This window comes from Scyliorhinus torazame, chromosome 25, assembly GCF_047496885.1.
Source record: "Scyliorhinus torazame isolate Kashiwa2021f chromosome 25, sScyTor2.1, whole genome shotgun sequence".
In the NCBI taxonomy this organism is placed as follows: Eukaryota; Metazoa; Chordata; class Chondrichthyes; order Carcharhiniformes; family Scyliorhinidae; genus Scyliorhinus; species Scyliorhinus torazame.
In genome coordinates, this window is record NC_092731.1 from 30,190,203 (window position 1) to 30,216,011 (window position 25,809).

Sequence of the window (25,809 nt, forward strand, 5' to 3'; positions counted from 1 at the left end):
GGTCCCTGGGTTGAGGTGGGCACTGCCAGGGGGCTAACCTTCCTCCGCTGGGGAATGGAGGGTTCCCTTGCGCGTGTGATTGGGGAGGGCGGGGGGGGCGGGAGAAGAGGGGTGCGCACCAATCACATCACAGAGGTTTTGGGGAGGGGGGGGGGGAATGTGTGTCTTTCGATACTTCCGTGGGAGGGGATGGGTTCTTTAATTTGGGGTGGGAGAGGGAATTTCTTTCTTTCACAGATTGGGGCGCCCTTTAAAGATAGCGTCCCCACCTCTGTGAAACCAGGCTTGCTGGCTCTATCAGGCCCCGCCACGGTCACAGTGCAAAACACGTCCCCGTTTTTGTTTTCTCTTGACAGAAATGTCAGAAGATCGGGTCAGAAAACTTGGCTGTGTTTCGAGAAACGCGCTGGTTTCCAGTCAGAACCTGAAACTTTGCTATTTTCTTTTGAAATTTCCACCCATTAACTCTTTCTGCCCACAGGTGCTGTTTGGCCTTCTGACTATTTCCAGCATTTTGTTTTTATTTATGATTCATCCCTGTCCTTGCATAATCTACTTGTCTCTCTTTTCCCTTGCCCCATTTCTATGTCACTGCTAATTGTAGACCACCATTTACTCCAGCTGTGCAACTTTCCATTCTGTTTGACCTTCAGTTGCATTTCAAACTGCATGTCCTATACATCATCAAGATTACTTACTTATTCCTCTGACATCATCGATTCAGTTCCACTGCTGAAATCTTCATCCACAGTTTTTTCATCTCTATGACTGCTTTCTGATCCACCTTACAAGATTCTTCAGTTGCCTAGAGGGGCGCAGCTCCAACAACGCTCAAAAAGCTCGACAGCATCCAGGACAAAACAGCCCCCGCTTGATTGGCACCCCATCCACCGCCTCCAAGACCCACTCTCTTCACCACTGATGCACAGCAATGTGTATCATCTACAAGATGCACTGCAGCAACTCGTCAAGCCCCCTTTGAAAGCCGAGGATGAAATGAAATGAAAATCGCTTATTGTCACAAGTAGGCTTCAAATGAAAGAAGAAAAAAGCCCCTAGTCGCCACATTCCGGCGCCTGTTCGGGGAGGCTGGTACGGGAATTGAACCGTGCTGTTGGCCTGCCTTGGTCTGCTTTCAAAGCCAGCGATTTAGCCCTGTGCTAAACAGCCCCAGCGTGCGAAACAGCCCCAGGGCTGTCCCAGGGATGACGAGGGCAGCAGATGCATGGGAACACCACCACCTGCAAGTTCCCCTCCAAGCCACTCACCACACTGACTTGAAACAATCTCACCATTCCTTCGCTGTTGCTGGATCAAAACCTTCCCTAACAGCACTGTGAGTGTACCCACACCACGTGGACAGCAGCAGTTCAGCAAGGCTGTCCAGTACTACCTCTTCGAGGCCAATTGGGGACAGGCGATAAAAATGCTGGACGGGCCACTGTCCAACTCCTTCAAAACACAGCTGCCTATATCTTTTTGCCCATCATTTCTGTCTTTGCTGATTTACACTGCCTGCCCCACCCCCCAGTTAAATGGATTTAAACAGCCTGTCCACATCTTGAAATTGTTTCATGATTGGATCACCCTGCTTGAAACCTTCACATTTCTTTCGATCCGTCGGATTTTGGCCTTGTATGCATTTATGCTCTCACCATTGACAATGAAACTTTCAGCCATATCGGCTTCATTCCCTGGGATTGCTTTTTTGGTTTCTCAGCTTTAAGCTTAGTCACCTCCTCTTCCCCCGCCCAGGTTCCACGTGGTTCAGTGTCTTCTCTTTTAAGTGTGCCTTCTGTAAAGCATTTTAAGATAGTTACTACTTCTGTAAAGTATCTTGAGATAGTTACTATGTTATCAGCATAATATAACTATGTTCCCTTTGCTTTATCAGTTTTATTGTGATACCTTTCTCTTTGAATAGCTTCCCTAATCCGTGGCAATCGTAGAAACTGTGCTCTATTTTCTGATAACCTAGACTGGTTGGTCAGCAAGTTGGATCGACTAGAGGCTTCCTCAGGTACCTTTCAGAGACACACTAATTATAATGACCAGAGGTTTACCTTTCCAAGCATTTGTTGTGCTACCCTTGTTCAAAATGGGGAGAAGGATAAACTTAGCATCTCATCTTAAGGGCTGTGAAATAGTCATTTGTAGCGAGGAAGCCATTAGAGATATTAATCCATGGAACAGTTAAAGATACTTGGGCGAGTAGGGACCGATAAAGAAGAGCCAGCTTGGATTTGTTAAGAGCAGATTGTGCTTGAGAAACTTAATCTGCTACTTTTCGTGAGATAACGTGGAGGACGATTGAGGGCAGTGCAGTTAATGTTTTCTATTCGTGATTTTCAACAGGTGTTTAATAAATTAACAAATTTATCATCACAGCAGTTGGCACTGCTGGCTCTCAGCACCAGGGACCTGGGTTCAATTCCAGCTTTGGGTGATGGTCTGTGTGGAGTTTGCATGTTCTCCCCGTGTCTGCGTGGGTTTCCTCCGGGTCCTCCGGTTTCCTCCCACAGTCCAAAGATGTGTAGGTTAGGTGGATTGGGGTTAGGGGATAGGGCGGGGGAGTGCGCCTAGGTAGGGTGTACTTTTAGAGGGTCGATGGAGACCTGATGGGCTGAATGCCCACCTTCTCCACTGTAGGATTCTATGGGCATGTTAACAAAATTGCAGGGTAAAAGGAGCAGTATCGGCTTGAATATAAAATTGGGACTGAAAACAGTTGTGGTGAATGGCGCCTTTATGACTGGAGGGTGGCACACTGTCATTATTTCAGATTTATTAAACTTCATTATCGACATTTCTATGACAGTTTTGTGCTCACTTTGCAGTCAGTCATATTTGCTACTAGTTTTGCACCCACTCCTTCCCACTGCCCTATGCAACCTAGCACCCCACTACATGAAGATAATAATTATTTAACCCGTATTTTAGGTCATTCTGTTAACAAACAAATGTTTCGTCCTCCCTGTCCTCCAGTCTGGGTAAACATGCCTTCTGTCCACTCGGTTCCATCTCTCAAATTCCCCCTTTAGCCCTCCGCCTTTTCATATCGCTCTCTGCCTTTTGATGAAACCCACACATCTTTGGGGTTAGAGGATCCTATGGCAAGAGGCTGAGTGAATTAGGCCTGGAGGGCTGGAGTTTAGAAGAATCAGAGATGGTCTTATTGAAACATTTAAGATTCTGAAGGGGATTGATAGGGTGGACGCTGATGCGGTTGTCCCTGGCAGAGGAAGATCGAACATGGGGGCACAGTGCCTGGATAAGTGAGCGACCATTTAGGTCTGAGGTGAGGAGATTCAAAGGATTGTGAATCTTTGGAATTCTCTACCCCAGAAGGTGTGGATGCTCTATCACTGAATATATTTAAGGCTGGGCTCTCGCGAGCAGGTGAAAAAGTCAAGTTGAACTGAAGATTATCATATTGAATGGCGAAGCAAGCTTGACAGACCATAGGATCTACTCCTGCTCCTATTTCTTCTGTTCTTTTATCTTCTTTACTGAAGCATTTGTTACCCCTCGGAGTATCATCTTCAGTTCAAAGTAGTTTTCTTCCTTGGATTGTTGTGGAAGATGCTACATTATTGAAAATTGTTGATGGATGTTTCCTGTTATGTGCTGCTTTAGGTATCCTCGAAGTGTTGTACTGTGTTTTGATTGAAAGTCCTGAAGTTCTGAATATCATCACAGAAAATCACATCAAATCAATCATCTCTCTGCTGTATAAACATGGACGCAATCACAAGGTATGTGCACCTATGAAGGCTGCTAGTACAGGGAGGTGATAAAATGAGGGATAATTTCATATTTCAAATCTTGGGGTCCTCAGAAATGAGAATAGGGACAAGAATCACTGCTGAGGACATTTGTAGTAAGTTCCCATTGTTCTGCTCCTCCAGATCAAAGCCAGTTTAGCTCAAACATAGTCATTGCTCATCTGTATCTGAGCGATTTGGCTGATTAAGCTCAGTTCTTTTTGATGGGTCATTGATCGCCTACCCACCAGGTTACGAGATTGCCTTTAGAGCTTCCACTTATCCCCTAAATTTGCAATCTACCACTCAAAACAAAAGCCTTCCGGTCCCAAAGAAAATTCTTGAGTTTAATTTTTTTTGTCCACTTCATTATTGTTGCAGGTGCTGGATGTATTGCGCTCTCTCTGTGTCTGCAATGGTGTAGCTGTACGCTCCAATCAAAATCTTATTACGGAGAATCTACTTCCAGGTCGTGATCTGTTGCTCCAAACAAACCTGATTAACTATGTCACCAGGTATAACTCTCAAAAGTTTGCAAAATTGCTGAACATGCACACTGCTTCAGTTGGTTTTCAGGAATTTCTTTATAAAACTATATCTTCTTTGCTGACGAGGAGACATGGTACTTCCTTTACCCACCCTCGTATATTATATTGTACGCATTGCCATCTGAAACGTCCCAATAGGCTGCAGTGAGCTATGGGCCCAAAGCGCAGCCAAAGGCTTATGACACGAAATTCTAGAAAAATAAAGTTCCATTTAAATGGCCCCTCTGAAGCCTGGCAAAAAAAAAATTACCTGTGCAACTTACCTTTGAGCACATTCAGGCCTCAGAGTCCCGATCTCCCAGAGGCAGCCACTGAAGGCGTGTTTCAAGTTGTGTAGCACCAATGGGAACCGTCTAAGGCAACTGATGGAGGCCTCACTGGAGATTCTGATGATTAAGCTGGCTCACAGTTGCCTGATGGTCTTGGGCAACAGTCATGGTGGGCACTGGTGAATGCCCTCTGAAGAGAAACTGTCTTTTAATGTTTCTCCATTCTAAATGACATGTGTCTATAGACATGTCCCAAAATGTGCAGAAAATGATTCAATTGGGTGAAAGTTGAAGGTCCTTGATTAGAGATTTTTTTTCCTTGTTTATCTCCTAAAGAGTGCTCTACTGTCAGATTTGTTTCTGGTTGATTCATCCCCATCGGTCATAAACTCTTAGCTATTTTATTCTTGTGGACCGAGGGAACGTTTTTCCCATAAAATGAAATGTTCTGATTTTTGCTTTGACTCACCTAATGTTTAGGGTGCGATTTAATGGCCACGCTATGCCTGAAAAGCAGCTCTGGTGTAGCGTGGCCGAGAAAAGCCAGGAGACCCTGCTCCTGGGATCTACTCGGCTCGCAACACCTCGCAAGATCGCGTTAGACATAGCGATGTGAATCTCTCCCGTTGAGGGCGGGATCACTTTTTAGAAATCTGCACATTAAAGCGAGACAGCTAGTCTCACTTTAATGTATAGATTCCTGAGTTACTCAAGGCGTGGGATCAATCTCACTCGCCTCGGAGAACTCGGGCGAGCGCAGTTCAATACTGGTCTCCACAAATGGTGACCAAACGGATCAGCACACGTGGGATCTCCCAGGAGACCGGAGGCCCGCAGGTGCATGCCCTTTGGGAAGGAGGGCTCCCTGGCACGGCCAGCTAACACCCTGGCACTGAGCCTGGCACTCTGGCAGTGCCAAATAGGTGCCAGCCTGGCATTGCCAAAGTGCCAAGCTGCCATTTTGTACATGGTGCGATAGGGCTGGGGTGTCCTGCGCAGGTGTTGGGGGGTGACCCTCCCCTAGTGCGTTGGGGCTTGGGGGGTGGGGGGGTGGTGGTGGTGTCGGGGTTGCTTTGGAGACCTCCGAGATCAGGACACCATTTTTAGATCTCTCACTACACTGAGGAGTTCCGGTGAGCGGAGCTCCTCAGTGTACAAAACAGGGCTATGTGCGGCCTTGGCCGCACGTTCCCCTTTGAGGCCCCTTATCAAATGCAAGCCACATTCACGGCACTATAAGCGCCAGGAAACACATGGCTAAACGCGCTGTGGTACTTTGTTTCCCATTCAGTTAAATCGTTCCCTTAGAATCTAACTACAATAATTAAATACTCTATAATCAACAGTAGTTAACACTTCGATTTTTTTAATAAATTCCAGCATGAGGCCTAATATCTTTTTGGGCACGTATGAAGGTTCTACACAGTACAAGAAATGGTACTTCGAACTGATAGTAGATTATGTGGACCCATTTGTGACACCACAGGCTACTCACCTGCGAGTGGGCTGGGCTTTAACAGAGGGTTACAGCCCTTACCCAGGAGGAGGTGAGGGCTGGGGGAGCAATGGAGTTGGAGACGATCTGTATTCGTACAGTTTTGATGGACTTCATCTGTGGTCAGGTCAGTGATCCTCCTTCATCTGTGGTCAGGTCAGTGATCCTTCTGCTCTTGGGGTTCTGTTAGTCATTATAAGGTCTGTTGTTTCTGAGCTTGAAATGAAATGAAATTAAAATCGCTTATTGTCACAAGTAGGCTTCAATGAAGTTACTGTGAAAAGCTCCTAGTCACCACATTCGAGCGCCTGTTCGGGGAGGCTGGTACAGGAATTGAACCCGCGCTGCTGGCCTTGGTCTGCTTTACAAGCCAGCTATTTAGCCCACTGTACTAAACCAGCCCATGGACTCCCATTAGTCTGACATTTAGATTGTATGATGATATGTTAATGTGTAGAATGGATATATTTGCATATAAAGAACACTTATTTCCTGATAGGTGCACAAGGGGTGGTGCGGTAGCACAGTAGTTAGTACTGTTGCTTCACAGCGCCAGGGACCCGAGTTCGATTCCCGGCTTCGGTCACTGTCTGTGCGGAGTCTGCACGTTCTCCCCGTGTCTGCTTGGGTTTCCTCCGGGTGCTCCGGTTTCTTCCTACAAGTCCCGAAAGACGTGCTTGTTAGGTGAATTGGGCATTCTGAATTCTCCCTCAATGTACTGAACAGGCGCTGAGAGTGTGGCGACTAGGGGATTTTCACAGTAACTTTATTGCAGTGTTAATGTAAGCCTAGTTGTGGCACTAATAAAGATTATTAATTATTATTATGTGGGGGCACAGGTTAGGGATTGAGGTGTGTTCATCTTTTTTATGTTTGTACTTTTACATTATTCTTTCAGAATTTATAATTTTTGCTTTATTTGGTTATTGAAATGTGAAGATCCGCAAGGTAAAGTAGTCATTTGGCCGTACAGAACTTGAGTATTGCTGAAAAAAAAAAGACATTTTTGTAGAAGCTTTTTGTTGACTTCTTTTACATTATATTCTTGTGAATGATCTGATGAGTGCAATATGAAAAGCTTCCACAAAATGTATTTTTTTTCAGCAATACTCAAATTGGGCAGCACGATAGCACAGGGGTTAGCACAATTGCTTCACAGCTCCAGGGTCCCAGGTTCAATTCCCGGCTTGGGTCACTGTCTGTGCGGAGTCTGCACATCCTCCCCGTGTGTGCGTGGGTTTCCTCCGGGTGCTCCGGTTTCCTCCCACAGTCCAAAGATGTGCAGGTTAGGTGGATTGGCCGTGCTAAATTGCCCTTCGTGTCCAAAATTGCCCTTGGTGTTGGGTGGGGTTATGGGGATGGGGCGGGGGTGTGGGCTTGGGTAGGGTGCTCTTTCCAAGAGCTGGTGCAGACTCGATGGGCTGAATGGTCTGCTTCTGCACTGTAAATTCTATGATTCTATGATTAACATTGGATTTATTTTGTGATCTGCCAGAGAGGTTCATTTATAATAAATATAATAAAACATATTATTAAAATGTCATTGCTTTTCCAACGATCCAGTGGATAAAGGCTCAACTTGTAGCATTACAGTGTAGAAGGTCCTAATTTAGATTCTGCTACTTTCAACAGTTTGGCTTTAACACCCTGGGATTAAAGAGGGGAAATATCGAATGGAGTTTCTTCTTTTTGTTGTCCAGATACGTTTGCTGTAAAATGTGCATGGGTGAGAACAGCATCTGGCTGAGCTCCGAGGCCCTCCATGGTCAAAAGGCTTCCTGACGCCTAGGGTAAAAGCTCCGTTAAGATTGGAGGCAGGAGGCCGGGTAATTTCTCTTCCCAAGACGGTGGCCTGGCAGCTTTGGCCTTTTAAAAATTCCACGATTTTCCAAGTTGTTGAGCGGGCACCTCGAGGTGGGTGGTGCTCACCTCTTTCTCTCTGCTCTCCCTTACCTGTAACTGCAGTTGACAGTACCTTCCACCATGGAGGGTGTCTTTGGTACCCTTCAGCTTTGAGAGCCTGCCGTAACTATCTGGCCTCAACCAGGAGAATATCCCATTGACGAAGGCACCATAAGGTCAACACTTTGGACTTTTGTTCAGCCAGTAACTCTTAACGTTTTTACATAATCAAATAAAATTGAAGGTGACTTAATAATTTAAAAAAGGAAAATTAAAGATAAAATAAGAAAAGCAGGATTGTGAATGCTGACAAGTGAAAACAGAAAGTGCTGGAAATACTCAGCAGATCAGGCAGCATCTGTGGAGAGACAAACAAGAGGTGATGGTTCTGATGAAAGGTCACGCACCTGAAATGTGGGGCGGGGTTCTCTGGTTCCCCTAGCCGCGTGTTTTTTGGCCGCGTGCCGTTCGCTGGTGGCGGGATTCTATATTCCCGCCGAGTGTCGATGGGATATCCCATTGTAACCACCCCATGACACCGGGAAACCTGCTGTCAGGGCTGTGCTGCCGGTGGGAAAATCGAATCGCAATGACCGGAGAATCCCAGCCGTCATCTCTTATCGGAATGATGACTTCTGTTATCAAAATTGAAATAAACGTTTTACTGCTCGGCACAAGTGTGAATGCAGTCTGTCTGATAGCATCTGTGGAGAGAGAAACAGAGTTAACGCTTCGAGTGTCAGATTTCCAGCTTCTGCTGTCTTTTGCTTTTATTATCCTGATGCAGTCTGTTTGATGTGGGAAAGTAGAATCATACAATGCTTACAGCATTGGAGGAGGCTGTTTGGCCCATTGTGTCCATGCTATCTCTTTGCAACTCACCTAGCCCAACTCCTCCATTTTCCTGTCGACCTGCAAAACTTTCTTCTTGGATAATTGTCCAACTCTCTTTCAAAAGCCTCAATTTAATCGTCCTCCACCACACACTTGGGCGGTGCACTCTAGATCCTAACTCGCTGGGCAACAACATTTCTTCAAATGCCACTATTGTATTACGGGCCAGGGTTTAGAGAATACCAAAGTATATCATGGAATTCACCTGACCTACAACTTTAAATAGATTTTGGTTATGGGGAGCACAAGGGCCCACTTTACACGTGTGATGCAACAGAGATCGAAAGTATGTTTAAAACAAAACCATGTTTATTCTATGAATCCAGATAACATTTTATAAACACCCAATAAACATTTTATCAACTACCAACACTGATAACCCCCCAAAAGATATAGTATTCTATAGATAACCCTTAATAACTTTCCAAACAACATCTATAAGTTAAACCCCTTTAACAAAGACAGCAGGTTTAAATTCTCTACAGAAACATGTATTACATTGAAATCATCAAGTGAGCTGAAGACTTCTTTAGCTTGTAGAGAGAGATCATTACCCAGCTGCTTGCTTTGAACACAGCTGTCCAAATCTGAAAACAAAACTAAACACACTGCAGCGCCTGGCTCAAAAATGAAAGTAAAAGACAGACAGCCAGCCGAGCTCCACCCACACACTGACATCACTGCAGCTATTTGATCAACACCCATTTCTTAAAGGTACATCCACCTGACAATTGCTTCATTTCCCAGTCACACTAAATCGGTGTCCTCTCTGGTTCTCGACCCTTCTTTCAACAGGGACAGTTCTCTGTATCTACTCTGTCCAAACCTTATGATATGAACACCTCTATAAAATCTACTCTTAATCTTCTCTTTTCAAAGGACAGCTCACATTTGTCCAATCTATCCATATAGTTAAAGTTCCTCATCCCTGTGAATCTTATCCACACCGTTTCCTGTGTTTTCACTTCCTTCCTAAACTATGGTGACTAGAATTGGACCCAATATGCAAGTTGAGGCTGAACCAATATTCTTTTTTACAGATTCATTATAACTTCCTTTCGAGTAAGCCTACTTGTAAAACTCAAGATCCCATATGCTTTATTAATTGCTTTCCCAATCTGCCCAGCCACTTTCAATGATTTTACACCCCGAGGCCCCTCTGCTTCTGCACCCCTTTTAGAATTGTACCCTTTATTTTATATTGCATCTCCCAAGTCTTCCTACTTTAGTCACCACAGACGAGTCCAAGGCGAGTGGATAAAGAGAAACTAGTTTTATTGTAAAGAAAGTACAAAACTCTTCAGACCCCAGCAGGGTCTGAGGTGTCACTTCCAAATCTGGCCGACTTAATGTCTATTACTCTGTCCATGGGCTCCCTGCCCCTCAGCGGGGGAGCTTGTACTCAACAAGGCTCATGGAAGACTAATTGCTCCAACACCGTAGGTCTCGTGCAGGTTATAACTCCGACCAAAATGAATCATTTCCCATTGCTCCCCATAAAATTTCATCTGCCCATTCCACCAGCCTGCCTGTGTTCTCTCCACTTTTATCACAGTCAGAGTTCACAGCACTTGTGTCATCCGCAGATTTTTAAAAAATATAAATTTAGAATACCCAATTCATTTTTTCCAATTACGGGGCACGTCTTTGGGGTGTGGGGGCGAAACCCACGCAGACACGGGGAGAATGTGAAAAACTCCACACGGACAGTGACCCAGAACCGGGATTGAACCTGGGACCTCGGCGCCGTTGGGCGGCAATGCCACCGTGCTGCCCGTCATCCACAGATTTTGAAATTGCGGCTTGTATGCCAAGGTCGCGGTCATTAATATATGTTCGGAAAAGCAGTACTTCTAACATCGATCACTGGGGAACAACTTTGTACCTTCCTGCAGTCCGAAAGAACAACCGTTCACTATTTTAATTTTGCCACTCAATCAACTTCATATCCGTGCTGCTGTACTGTCACTTTTGTTCTGTGGGCATGGTACAACATAGAAAACAATCGTAATTGTTCCTTAGACTGTGATTTCTTAATACATATCAGAGAGGTGTGACAGGATAACAAACTGTATGCAGACATTTTATTGGGGTATGTTGCAAACAGCAAATTTTCCTTTTGTGTCTACAGGACATATTACCAAGGTAGTCGCTTCACCTGATGCGCACATGCTCGCTGCTGACGATGTTGTTAGCTGCTGTATTGATTTGAGTGTCCCCAGCATCTCTTTCCGGGTTAATGGCCACCCTGTGCAAGGCATGTTTGAGAACTTCAACATCGATGGTCTTTTCTTCCCTGTGGTTAGCTTCTCTGCAGGGGTCAGGTGAGTGAATGCTCGGATACATTCCTGATGCCAAGCTTTAAAATGTTTAATTATAGAATCTTCAGTTCCCTGCTTGAAAGATATTTGTGAGAAAACATTGCTTTGAAATTCGTCAAATCTAAGTTGTAGTTGTATTATAACCACATTTTCTAATTTTAAAAAAAAGCTCCTGTGGATCAGGTGGTGTGTTGTGTTAGAATGCTGTCACTGAGTTTGAGTCTAGATAAGAGCCATTAAGCTGTCTCTGCCAGATCTTAATCGGCCTAGAAATATTTACAATTTAGTTGCCTATTTGAGTAAGTACTATTTTAATATCCTCTTTTTAAAATAGTATAAGGTTGCTAACTGTAACCTATGAGATTCAGGACAATGTACAGGACCTCTGAAACGATAACACTCTCACCCCGGGTTAGAAGATTGAGGGTTCAAGCTCAGTGCGGTGTTTTCATCATCATTCTTCATTGTCTGTCTTCACTGCCTTATGAGTATCTGAAAGGAAAAACAAGCAGAAGGTTAGAGCCTCGGGAATGGCTGTTCCAATCATGACAGCACTGTCACCTCTACAGAAATAAGGACAGCAGGCGTTGCTGACCCCCTCCATTTGTCTCTGGGGCTGGTTTAGCACAGGGCTAAATCGCTGGCTTTGAAAGCAGACCAAGGCGGGCCAGCAGCACGGTTCAATTCCCGTGCCAGCCTCCCCGAACAGGCGCCGGAATGTGGCGACTAGGGGCTTTTCATAGTAACTTCATTTTGAAGCCTACTTGTGACAAGAAGCGATTTTCATTCCTGCCTCCTCCCAATTGTACACTTTGTCTTAAAGAAAGACAAAGGTGTGATTGGGGGAGTGTTGTGTAATGCGTTTAGGAGATGTGCCTGGTATGATTAAATAGATGGCAGTGTGTTCAAGCTGTAAGATGTGGGTGTGATGCTTGCAGCAGTGCTACGTTTTTGAGGGTGAGGTGAAGCATATCAATGTTAGGTGTAGGCTAGGTTAAGAGCGCCCAGTGATAAACATTGTTTGCACATGATGATTGGGATGTGGCGAAATAAGCAGTGGCTGAGGCTAGATGTGCACTTTGTAAAATGTGGCATTTGAAGATGCATTCACAGACCTTGACCACTTGTGCGGTTATTGAACCTCTTGGGTCGCCGCACCGTGGTCGTCTGCTTGATCCTGCGTCACCCTCCACGTCTGTCTGTTCCTACCGTCCTCTTGAGTGCGAGTCTAGAGGGTCTCCTCACTCTGTGGATATCGGATATCTCTTCCTTTCCAACTCCTCAAACTATTTAGCCAGTGCAGCATTCGAAAACCCTGGGCCCTGCTTTCTCCCGTGTGGTGCCATCCACTGTGTACCAGAACCCGCTCATTTTCTGAATGACTCCCAACATCTGTGGCAATCACTGTACAGGCTCATTTTAATTGGTAGTCGGAGATGATGGGTGCGATCTATCCGAATGAGGACAGAGTCCTGCTGTGCGAGATTAAGTGGGTGTTTCCTGGCACTTGGAATGTCAAGAAGCACCCTGCTATCGAGCACGCATCCCGATAGATCGGGGGCCTCAGCGGGGATCCTTTGAGCCCCCAATGTGACTCTGAACCCCCCCCGAAGCCCCAACTCACTATAAGGTGGTCCCCAGGCACCCCACACCCACGTAGGGCACACCCTGGCCCTATTACCACCATGCAAAAAATGATAGCTTGGCTCCCTGACGGTGCTCCTGCCAGCTGGCAGTGACGCCTTGGCAGTGCCAGGCTGGCACCCAGGTAGCACTTCCAATGTGTCAAGCTGGCAGCGTCAGGGTGCTCCGGTGGCACCAGCAGTGTCCGGGTACCACCCTGCGCCCAGAGTTGGTGTCTAATCTCCTGGGATTGCCCCACGAGTACCGTTCCACCTGGTCCCCGTTTGTGGAGACCAGCACTGAACGGCGTTCGCCAGAGGCGTCCAACGCAAGAGAGTTAGATCCTTGGCCTTGGTTAGATCTCAGTAACGCATATTAGAGCGAGACGAGCTTCTCACTCTAATACGCAGATTTGCCAGAAAGTGATTCCACCCAATATGGGTGGGATTCACATCGCGATATGGCGTTAGATCTCGCACGGCGTGGCAATTTAACTCCCACCGTTTGTTAACTAGCTACTATGGAGCGGCACGGTGGCACAGTGGTTAGCGCTGTTGCCTCACAGCACTGAGGACCCTGGTTCGATCCCGGCCCTGGATCACTGTCCATGTGGAGTTTGCACATTCTCCTCGTGTCTGCGTGGGTCTCACTCAAACAACCAAAAGATGTGCAGGCTAGGTGCACATTGGCCAGGCTAAATTGCCCTTAATTGGGGGAAAAAAAGAATTGGGTACTCTGTATAAAATTAAAAAAATTAAAATTAACTAGCTACTATGGTTTAACAGGCAGTTCTCTACTGTCATTTCTAATGTGGTCAATAGCTGTTAGATCGAAACTGTTTTATGTAGATTTTAAGGGTCCTGTGTTTTTTGTCTTGCTGCTTTGCAGGGTTCGATTCCTGCTGGGTGGCAGACACGGAGATTTCAAGTTCTTGCCTCCTCCTGGTTATTGTCCTTGTTATGAAGCACTGCTGCCCAAGGAAAGAATCCGAATTGAACCCATCAAGGAGTATAAGCATGACTTTGATGGTATTCGAAACCTCCTAGGACCCACCCAATCGCTGTCACATACCGCATTTGCTCCCTCGCCTGTGGATACAGCTCAGGTAACTGGATTAAATATCCATCCTTCAACTTTCCAAATGTTATTCTTCCCATCTTTCCTCCAAATGCTGGATTTGCATGCACTAATTAAAAATTCCCAATTCTTGAAGCTACAATATAATCACACACACCTCTAATTGTAGCTGGCCAAAATTCTGTCGATCTCGTGACATCCTCTAGTCACACGTGTGAGTTGTATTTCATAATTTAAAATTTATAATGAAATGAAATGTAATTTTCTTGATGTCTACACGGTCAACATTATTAAAAAAATGTATTTTTTTTCTTAGCAGTGAGCTTGAATTTAAGAATCGTTTAATTTTTTCTTGAGCAGAACTGGTGGCACCGTATTAAGCAAGCAGGTCTTGCTTTCTGCCACTAAACCTGCTCATTATTTAAAGATAACCCTGGGCAGGATTCTCTGAGCCCACGCCGGGTCGGAGAATCGCCAGGCGCGAATTGTTCGACTCCGCCCCGACACCGGTCCGCCGATTCTCCGGCGAGCGGAGAATCGGCGCATCGCCGGCTGGGGGCCGCCCTATGCCCCCCCCGGCGATTCTCCGCCCGGGATGGCCGCAAAAAAAATCCGAGTCCCCCCAGCGCCGTCCACATGTGGCCTTACCCGGCGGGCAGCCTTTCGGAGGCGGCTGGCGGGTGGGGAGGGGGGTCCAACCCGGGGAGGGGCCTCCGACCCGGGGAGGGGCCTCCGCTGTGGCCTGGCCCGCGATCGGCGCCTACCGATCTGCTGGGCTGGGGGCCTCCTTTGCTCCGTGCCCGCCCCTGTAGCCCTACGCCATGTTGCGTCGGGGCCAGTGCGGAGAAGGAAGCCGCGCGCCATCGCACCGGTCGCAGTGCGCATGCACGCCATCCGCTGGTCACAGTGCGCATGCACGCCATCGCGGCGGTCGCAGTGCGCATGCGCGCCAGTCACAGTGCGCCATCGCGCCAGTCACAGTGCGCGCATTCGCACAGTGCGGATGCGCAGACCCGTGGCACCCATTTGAGGCCGGTATCGGCAGCTGGAGCGGCGTGGGTCGCTCCAGTGCCTTGTTGGCCTCCTGTAGGGCTCAGAATCGCTGCTCCTGGGGCCTGTTGACGCCATCGTAAAAGGCAACGGCGTTTACGATGGCACAACACTTAGCCTCAAGATCAGAGAACCCGGCCCCCTATCTTCTCCCCACCACAAATCATCTTCTGAAGCAATATCCTCATATTCCTCTGAGAGTATTATTTCTCTCCCCAGATACTTCCTGAATTGCTGAGTATTTCCAGTACTTCCACGTTTTAGTTTAGATTTCGAGCATCTGTAGTATGGTGCCTTTATTCTCCTACTCCTTCTCCACCGTCAAGTCCAAGTATGTGCGCTAAGAGCTCATGAATGTTTTTTGCCAGAAAAGCAAGACCATCAGATCAGTTTCCTTTTCCACTTCCTTCCCTATCTTTAAACCGTTGAACGAAACTTCCCTTGAATGTTTCCTGCTGCCCCTAACTCTGACCCCACAACTTTCTCAATCATAGGTTAGGAAGGGTTATTGGGTTACGGGGATAGGGTGGAAGTGAAGGCTTAAGTGGGCCGGTGCAGACTCGATGGGCCGAATGGCCTCCTTCTGCACTCTATGTTCTAGAACTCCAGAAATGTTCTGATCTCAACTTATCCATGAGATTGATCTCATGCCGGCTTGACTCTGTTCCCACTGAATTATTGGCCGCCCAGCTATCTTGCCTTCATGTTGGTTGGGGGAGGATTTTGCTGCAGGCTTGCGGGCCCTGCCAACAGGACAAAATGGAGATCCTGAGCCTATTCTTGCTCATAGCAGGATCAGCTCAGTGATTTTATCAGAGGCTGTCTCCTAATTGTACACCCCTTGGCTCACGGTCCAATTAAGACCAGTGGACAGGATGTCAAATCTGCTGGTCCAATCAAACAGCCCCATTAGGAGAGGTGGGTGCTGCTGAGGCAGGTTGGAAAACAAGAAGTTGGATAGGTAAAGTTCAAAATTTAAACTCCGAGGCCCCTCGAGATATCCCATTGAAGCTGTGACGTGATCTTCCCTGTCAACGGTTTCCAGATCTAATTAGACCCCCCCAAAATCAGTTATCAAAGTCACAAATGACATTCTGTGCGACAGTGACGAAGGTAAACAATCCCTCATCTTCTTAAAATTAAATTTAGAGTACCCCATTATTTTGTTCCAATTAGGGGGTAATTTAGCGTGGCCAATCCACTACCCTATCTTTGGGTTGTGGGGGATACCCGCGCAGACACGGGGAGAATGTGCAAACTCCACACGGACAGTGACCCGGGGCCGGGATTGAACCCGGGGCCACTTTCCCTCCGCATTCATGAACCTGCAGTCCTCAACATTATTGATCACACTATCCTCCACCAGTGCTTCTTCTCCATCACCCAGCTGTGTGGATCTGAGTTCTCCCGGTCCCATTTTTATCTGGTCATAATTAAGGGACCCACATTCTCTTCCTGTGTCTGCATTGTTAACCTCTAGAGATGTCCAGAGCTCTCTCTATTTCTCATCCACAAAATGACCCGTGGCGACTTCACCTGAAAACATGGTGTTAGTTTTCACATGCATACTAGCAGTGTTCAGCTCTATCTTACCCTGCTTCTTCCCTGTCGCTATCCGACATCCGGTATTAGATGAAAGCAGAACAGTTTTCCAAAGAAATGTTGGAAAGCACAGAGTCATTGGGCTGAATTTTTGTTGCATGAGAAGGCAGGACTGGAGTTGGGCAAAAAAAGGGGGTTAAGATGGTGGGGTAAAGTCACAATCTTAAGGTGGTGTTGAGCTCAATGTTTAGTCCTCAGGGTTGTAACATGCCTAACCGGCACGTTAATGGTTTGATATTGTTTATAATTTTTATGAAATAATTAAGTTCTAGGTTTCAAACATAACGCACTGCAGTTCTAGTGATGAATTATAGTTTATTAATTGGCATTAAAATGAAGGCTCAATTTTAGTAAGTGTTCCTTTTTTTCTCTATCTAGATTGTTCTACCACCTCATCTGGAACGAATACGAGAGAGATTAGCTGAAAACATCCACGAACTTTGGTCTTTAACAAAGATTGCGTTAGGTTGGACGTATGGAACAGTAAGAATTTAATTATGGTTTTAATTATATTGCCTGTATTACATTATGTTGCTTATAATCCCTGCTTTTGGTTATATTGCTTCAAGCGTAAGAATTAATTATATATTGAAAATGTTAAAGAATAAAAGAACAAAAGAATTACAGCGTAGGAACAGGCCCTTCGGCCCTCCAAGCCTGCACCGGCCATGCTGCCCACCTGAACTAAAACCCCTTAGCCATCCGGGGACCATATCCCTCTATTCCTATCCTACTCATGTATTTGTCAAGATGCACCTTAAAAGTTAATGTCTGAGTAAGTATTCATGAGTAGTGTTTCGAGGGTGACAAAGCTGAAATCTGTTGGTTAATTCGTTGCCTAATTATTTTTTGGAAAATATTAACATTGAACTCAACTTAAGGTGACATGAACTAATTTAGACGGTGTTTACGTCACATTCGTACCAGAGGAGCGTTGTTATTTGTCATAAACAACCAGAGCATCAGGATAACAGACCTGGGAGATGATAAAAAATGAGTTTTATCTAATCGGTATGACACTGCGACTGTCCTGGCATTTGAATGAAAAGCGCCTTTCTACCACTCCATGCTATGGTGCACTTAATCTTCAATGTAAGCTCCAGCCTCTGGAGTTTGAGGAGATGTATAACGGGCATTTAAACCCTGATCTGTCCCTGTCACATAGGTCAATCAGTCACCCAAAAGGAAAAATAGCAGTAGAACCCAAATCTTATTATTGAAAGCATGTATTCTGATAGGATTCGTAACATGGTTTTCCAGTGATATTTTGAAATCATTATACAATGCTTAACAGGTGAATTTTACATTTTCCAGTGGGGTATTGGGGGGGGGGGGGGGGGCAACCAAGAAGTGCGAGGTCTGCTGACTCCTACCCCCACCCTTTAGCGAACAAAGTACTTTGTGGCCAGTTAGCGGCCGGCCAGCAAGAAGCCAGCCAATTACTGCATAGGTAGCTTGCTTCCTGATCACAAACCCTTCCCAGTTTTTATTATTTGTTCCGGCGCTCTTCATTTAACCAGGGTTGATAACCCCTCCTTTATGGTAATGGTGGATTTGAGGATATGCCAGGCCATGAGGTTACAGATTGTAGTTGAAAGCAATTCTGCTGTTGGTGGCTCCTCTGGATGCTTGGTTTTGAGCTGTAATCTATCCTATTTAACATAGTGGCAGCGACAGCGAAATCCTCAGTGCGATGGTGCGACTTTGTCTCCACAGAGACTATGTGGTGGTCACTCCAACAATACTGTCATGGACACTTGCGAGAGGTAGCTTGACGAGGACGAGGTCAAGTAGGTTTTTCCCTCTTGATGGATCATTCACCACTTGTTACCAACCCAGTCTAACAGCTAAGCCCTTTAGGTTTTGGCCGGCTCGGTCAATAGTTATGCTATCGAGCCACTCTTCGTGATGGACACTAAAGCCGCCCACCAGTATATTATGCCCCCTTTCCTCTCTGCTTCCATTTGGTGGAGGTGGGGTGATAAGTGGTAAGAGCAGGAGGTTTCCTTGCCCGTTTGACCTGATGCCATGAGACTTAATGGGATCCAGAGTCAATGTTGAAGATTACCCAGGCTACTCCATCCCTTCTGTATGCCACTGTGCTGCCACCTCTGCTCGGTCTGTCCTGGACAGGGACAGACAGTCTGACATCCTTGTGCCGCCTTGTTTCAGCTGGCCTAAATTGGACACCCGAAAAATCCACCAGGGCAGCATGGTGGCGCAGTGGTTAGCACTGCTGCCTCACAGCGTCCGTAACCCAGGTTCAATTCCAGCCTTGGAATTGTGTGTAGAGTTTGCACTTTTCACCCGACATCTGTGTGGGTTTCCTCCGGGCGCATCGGTTTCCTCCCACAGTCGAAAGATGGGCAGGTGAGGTGGATTGGCCATGATGAAATTGCATCTTAGTGTCCAGGGATGTGCAGGTTAGGTGGGGTTACGGGGATAGAGTGGGGAGTGGGCCTAGGTAGGGTGCTGCTTCAGAGGGTCGGTGCAGTCCTGAAGGGCCAAATAGCCTCTTTCCGCACTGAAGGATTCCAACATAAAATTATTATTGGATTGTTAACAAGCTTAATCGCTGGTTAATTAATTTTTTATAAATGGCTGTTGAACGGCCAGTTTTGGTGCCCACCTAACTTCCATGTTATCAGAGACCCGTGTGGTGATGTTGGATTGGCTGCCCTTTGTCATCCTGCCAGACCTTAAGCACGAGGGGTTAGCACAACTGATTTCCAAACATAAAATGTATCCCTGTGTGAAGCAAGGGCTTTTTTTTACCGAGTACATAGAAGATACAGTGAAGAAGGGGGCCATTCGGCCCATCGAGTCTGCACCGACCCACTTAAACCCTCACTTCCACCCTATCCCTGTTACCCAATAACCCCTCCTAACCTTTTTGGTCACGAAGGACAATTTATCATGGCCAATCCACCTAACCTGCACGTCTTTGGACTGTGGGAGAAAACCGGAGCACCCGGAGGAAACCCACGCAGACACGGGGAGAACGTGCAGACACCGCACAGACAGTGACCCAGCGGGGAATCGAACCTGGGACCCTGGTGCTGTGAAGCCACAGTGCTAATCACTTGTGCTACCGTGAGGATGAATCTTTTAGAGTGCACTTAGGAAGCACTTAATCACTTTAAATTGGAGGCACATTAGGGTGTCTTTTGTGCAAGTTGACACTGCTGCAACAGGTTTTAATATTCTCACAGTGGAATAAACAGGAGATTGCTCATCATTGCTTTTCTTTCCCTGCAGATTCGAGATGACAGCAAGAAGCTGCATCCCTGTCTTGTGGAGTTTTACAGACTGCCTGAACCGGAGAGAAACTACAACTTGCAAATGTCAGGCGAAACTCTAAAGTAAGTACCGTGCGATTCCGAACACTGCACACGACCTTCAGCTTAATTAGATGAATGTTGAAAACTATTTTTTTCCCCCTTTAAACATCTCTCCTCAGAACCCTGTTAGCATTGGGGTGCCATGTTGGAATGGCTGATGAAAAGGCGGAAGAAAACCTGAAGAAAGTAAAACTGGCCAAATCGTAAGTTTTGTTTATTTCAGCAATCATTAAAAATACCTCTCAATTATATTTGCGTTGATTGAAACACATTGAACCAGCAAGTGGCATTATGTGTCCACAGTTCCTTAAAGTGTGAATGATGGTTTCTCTGCAAAACAAGCGAAGTAGATGCTGCCTTTTCCTGGAGATGGTTGCACAGATTATAAGTGGGGATATTTGTGCACACTTTCTGGTAGTTTAATAGTAGTTGAGAGCCTATTGCCTATCTGCTTTTTGATGGAATAATTCAGATATACTAGAGTAACTTTAAAATACTGAAAATAGAAAGAGAAGCCATTATCAAGGATTTTATAGTAGAGCATTGAGAAAATAGTGGCAGGATCGGGTTGCGTCAACATGGATTTATGAAGGGGAAATCATGCTTGACAAAACTATGGAATTCTTTGAGGATGTAACTAGCAGGGTTGACGAGGGGGAGCCAGTGGATGTGGTATATTTTAACTTTCAGAAGGCTTTTGACAAAGTCTCGCACAAGAGATTAGCGTGTAAAATTAAAGCACATGGGATTAGGGGTAGTGTATTGAGATGGATAGAAAACTGATTGGCAGACAGGAAACAAAGAGTAGGAATTAACGGTGCTTTTTCAAATTGGCAGGGTCAATGATTTAGATGAAGAAACAAAATGTAATAAGCTTCAAATTTGCAGATGACACCCAAGATGCGTGGGAGGGGGAGCTTTGAGGAGGATGCAGAGATCCTTCAGGGTGATTGGGACAAGTTGAGTGAGTGGGCAAATGAATGGCAGATGCGGTGTAATTTGGAGAAATGCGAGATTATCCACTTTGGTTGCAAAAACGAGAAGTCGGATTATTATCTGAATGGCTATTAATTAGGACGGGGGAATGTGCAACGAGACCTGGGTGTCCTCGTACACCAGTCACTGAAGGTAAGCAGGCAGGTACAGGAGGTGGTAATGGACACACCCAATGGTGAAACCCAAGAGAAAATGCTGGAAAATCGCAGCAGGTCTGGCAGCATCTGCAGGGAGAGAAAAGAGCTAACGTTTTGAGTCCAGGTGACCCTTTGACAAAGCTGACCCCCAATGGTGGATGTGTCCAGAACCAGGGGTCACAGCCTGAGGATACAGGCTTAGGACACAGATGAGGAGAAATTTCTTTACCCGGAGAGTGGTCGGCCTGTGGAATTTGTTTCCACAGGAAGTAGTTGTGGCCAAAACATTGCATGTTTTCAAGAAACAGTTAGATACAGCACTTGGGGCAAAGGGGATCAAAGGATATTGAGTTGGATGGTCAGCATGATCTTAATGAATGGCGGAGTAGGCTCTAAGGGCCGAATGACCACCTGCTCCTATTTTCTATGTTTTCTATTACATGGCGTTTTAATCCCCAAAAAGAGTGGGTTTGAGACGGGGAGGGGGGGAAGAAAAAGGTTTTTCTCAGCTGTAGTTGTACAATTAGCTTTTTGGGTTTTCAGGGCTTGAGGAAACCTGTCAGCTAAAAGGAGACGAGGTCAGCTGCAACAGATGGTTCTAATCCAGTATTTCTTATGAACAGGAATGTTTCCCTTGAACCATAAACAAATCACCCCAGCGATCACACTGCCCAAGGCCCTGGCGATCCAATGAACTCCCCATTTTCTCATGGCCCACAATCTAGTCACAACATGACCCTGTCCCCCATGATCTCCCCCCACCCCCCCATTCCCCCCCCCCCCCAAGCAATCTACTCCTCCCTTCAGGATACCTCTGGCTCAATTGCTCAATTCTGAAACCTTATCCCCATCTCCCCTGAGCTCTGAAACCTTTCCAGCGATCACCTCCCACCTCCCTAAATATACCCGAGCCCGCCCCACAACGATCTTCTCCAATCTCCCTGAGCACCGCCCACCAAACTATTCCCCTCTCCCCTCCGGCTACGTAATGTGGCCTGTTGCTGAAGGCCTACCCACCGGGAAACCACCCAGTCTCACGATCTAGCAGGCTGTGGCCAGGAATCAGAATCTTAATTATAGTTAGCGGGTCCTGCTGAATTTGACAGTGTGTCGAATGTTTTCTTAAAAATCAGCTTCTCTCAATATTTCTGCCATCATGGGGCAACCAATAGCACAGTTGTGGAAAGTAATATCTAACTGATTGGTTCTAACCTTAATTTTTGTGCTGATCCAACCGATCTGACTAGTTCATATTGGGGACTTCCAATCTCAGTGGGAAGAAAATCTTCGTCCTGAAGTGCTGACATTGACACGTGTTAAGTTGAGTGTTAGTTTAGGCGTGAATGATGAATTGTATGAATTGTACCATGCTTCCGATTTTTAAGTGGCAGAATAAAAAACATTACTATTTATCAACATACAGTTTTTGCTAAATTGTTCTAAATTGGTTGCTATCATTATTATGCGGGGCGATCTACAATTGACTTGATCATCTCAGACTGGTAGCTGCATCAGTCTGGTAGCTGCACGGAAATGCTATAGCAAAGGAGATCACTGTTTATTTACCGATTTCACCAAGGAATTTAGCCGCACAAACAGAGGCTCAACATTTAAACATTTTTTTTAGAGCACCTGATTAATTATTTTCCAAATAAGGGGCAATTTAGCGTGGCCAATCCACCTAACCTGCACATCTTTTGGTTTGTGGGGGTGAGACCCACGCAGACACGGGGAGAATGTGCAAACTCCACACGGGCTGTGAGCCAGGGCCGGGATTCAGACCCGGATCCTCAGCGTCGTAGTCCCACCGGTAACCACTGCTCACCGTGCTGCCCTTGAGGCTCAACATTTAAACAGCTGCAGAAAATTGGCTGGCGAAGCGACTCTGTGACCACTTTCCATGACAACATGCTGGGCAAAGTCAACTGTGGTGGGGCAAGGTTAACACCTCTTGAGGCCCTGAAGCATGCAAATTCCATCAGCGCACACATTACTGAGCCAAAAATGTCTACACTTGTCCTGTCATGTTTTTCATAAGGGTGGCCGCCATATACTTTTCTATAAGGCTAACTGGCCAGTGGGTCACAACCTCCTGGGTGACCACCCTGCCACTGCAAGGCCACCTTCTAGCGCCATAACAAAGATGATCGACATTGGTACTGCAAACTGGGAGACGGTCCTGGCTGGCCATGATCTCTGGTGGCTGACTGCTTGGAAGAAATAAGCAGAAATGAAAAGCCCTCAGCTGGCTGAGAAGAGGGCCCAGGGAAAACATAGGCCGGCGAATTGCACATCTTCTCAGCCCACTGCCTCCCTCTGCAGAAAATGAGGCATGGAATTCCCGAGTCACGAAGTTGGCCACTACGACACAAACCTTCATCTGACGAGATGGAAGGCGACCACCGCTATGCTTATTCGGAACCTATCTCCATGGTAACCTTTTGACTCTGAAGGATCTTAAATCATGTAGGCATGTATGCTTGTGATTTAAAATTAGATACTTCAGCTACACTAAGCTTCAAGCTGATAATCAAAAGTACTGTCGGTAAAGAATTAAACGCTATTGGCTTCCCACGGCGAGACTAAATCTGTGTAAGTGACTCCCGAAAAGAATGTGGATAGGGCAGAACTGTCAATCTACCAAGGTTCAGGTATAAACACTGGCCCTCATTCGTCTTAGTGCCGTTGTTATGCAGGAATAAACCTATTTAAAATATAAAGGTTATACCTGTAAAAATAATAACACACATCGGAATTGTGGTACAAGTGGTTTGAATGTGAATACATGAACTTCATCATATTCTGATCCCAGACCACACCCCAACAGTGACTAGGATACTGGACAGAAACCCCAATATTTTATTTTAATTTTGTAAGATTGTGAGGGAAGGATACCTTGCTCCAAGTGTGATTCAACGATAAATAAGGATATAGTATATTAAAACAAACTTTATTACCAACACAGTATTAAAATATCTTTAACATCACACCGGAAAATATCTTGCAATTACTCCTTAATCTATGCTAATTAATACAATGAATACAGTAAACCTTAACAGCTATCTTTATATCGGCACAAACAAAAAAAGTTAAATACCTTTTTTAAAATAAATTTGGAGTATCCAATTCATTTTTTCCAATTAAGGGGCAATGTAGCATGGCCAATCCACCTACCATGAACATCTTTTGGATTGTGGGAGTGAAACCCACGCAAACACGGGGAGAATGTGCAAACTCCACACGAACAGTGACCCAGAGCCGGGATCGAACCTGGGACCTCGGCGCCATGAGGCAACTGTGCTAATCACTTGTGCCACCGTGCTGTCCAAAGTTAAATACCTTCACCATTCTGGAATACGTGCTTCACTGAGATGTCTGGATATTTAATCTTGAGAAAGAGAGATCTTTTGACTCTGCCTTAAAGAAAAGACCTCACTCCTGTCAGAACCATGCAGAAACTCTGGCTGCGTTCCTTCAGAAGCAGCTTCTCAGCTTGTTTCAGCTCACCTTCTAACCAGACAATTCTGAACTGCTTGGAAGGAAACTGACAATCTGTCTACAGACATATCTTTAATCGAACTACAGTGAGAGCAAAATGCTTGACTTCTGCTCATAGCTCCATCTAGATCTGAACTGAACTGCTTTTCTGCAAATCGCCTGATACTTTAGCTGTACCCAGTAGCTACATTAACCTTACCAAGCTCTAATCTAATCAACTCCACAGGGGACTCCCCTTAATCCAAACAAAACTGCATTAGCCCAAGCTTTTCCAGTGGCCTGATTGCACCCCTAGTTCCCACCCCTAGTTCCCAATCTTTCAAACCAGGATGTTTGAAAAATATGACTGCAGCAGTCATACACACACTAACTCTTTACTGCATCATCTATCTATAATAAAATATAAAAGCTGGGTTTGCTCAGTGGGATAGATAGCTGGTTTGTAATGCAGAACTATGGCAGCAGCGCGGATTCAATTCCCGGACCAGCTTACCCGAACAGGCGCCGGAATGTGGCGACTAGGGGCTTTTCACAGTAACTTCATACTTGTGACAATAAAAGATTATTATTATATCGGAACTTCCTGCATTCATCACGAATAATTGGGCTGCCTTCCTTTGGCATCACTTCATTTTTTTAAAAATTAAAAACTCTTTTACTTCTGTCACAGGTATCAAATGTCAAGTGGATACAAGCCTACTCCACTTGACCTCTCCCATGTCAAACTGACTCCAGCTCAAAATACTCTGGTGGACAAACTGGCTGAAAATGGTCACAATGTCTGGGCAAGGGACCGCATCCGTCAGGGATGGACGTACAGTATTTTGCAGGTAAGAGGCTGCGAATGAAACTGGAAAGTTGCTTGACATTTAAGAATGCACGAATAATAAAATACGGATGATTAGACTTCAGAATACGTCGGATATATTCTCATCTCCTATTTCTTGAAACCTCAAAGGTACTCATTTTCTCAGATTGGAGTTAAACATTGGACTGGTTAGTGAATTAACTTTCAGGGTATTTGTCCGCTGTTATTGGAAGGAATCCAGTGTAGAAATACTCCCAAAATTTCTGAATTGGATATTATCACAAAAATGTTTTCTATGTATAGTGTCCTGAACTGAGCAGGTATTAAAGGAAAATGCTCAAGTGTTGTTTCCCAAAATTATCAATGGGACCAACCATTTAAAAAGGGACAAAGACTTATTAAACTTAGCTATGCAATTTTATACTAAATACTCAACTATTTTTTACATTATGCAGAAAAGTAAATAGCAATAAGTAAATTTTCA

At 45.6% G+C, this 25,809-nt stretch overlaps 1 protein-coding gene across 10 annotated transcripts in view; it reads left to right on the forward strand.

Moving 5' to 3' along the window:
- Positions 1–25,809, forward strand: part of LOC140402452 (ryanodine receptor 1-like) — a 497,733-nt gene that overhangs the window by 132,325 nt on the left and 339,599 nt on the right. For all 10 annotated transcript variants that reach the window (XM_072490240.1, XM_072490241.1, XM_072490242.1 and 7 more), the window contains 10 exons: positions 1,925–2,020; positions 3,637–3,755; positions 4,146–4,279; positions 5,962–6,203; positions 11,004–11,196; positions 13,705–13,921; positions 16,924–17,028; positions 19,804–19,907; positions 20,006–20,089; positions 25,188–25,347. In XM_072490240.1, the coding sequence (XP_072346341.1) occupies positions 1,925–2,020; positions 3,637–3,755; positions 4,146–4,279; positions 5,962–6,203; positions 11,004–11,196; positions 13,705–13,921; positions 16,924–17,028; positions 19,804–19,907; positions 20,006–20,089; positions 25,188–25,347 (1,454 nt within the window). The remainder of the gene's footprint in view (positions 1–1,924; positions 2,021–3,636; positions 3,756–4,145; positions 4,280–5,961; positions 6,204–11,003; positions 11,197–13,704; positions 13,922–16,923; positions 17,029–19,803; positions 19,908–20,005; positions 20,090–25,187; positions 25,348–25,809) is intronic.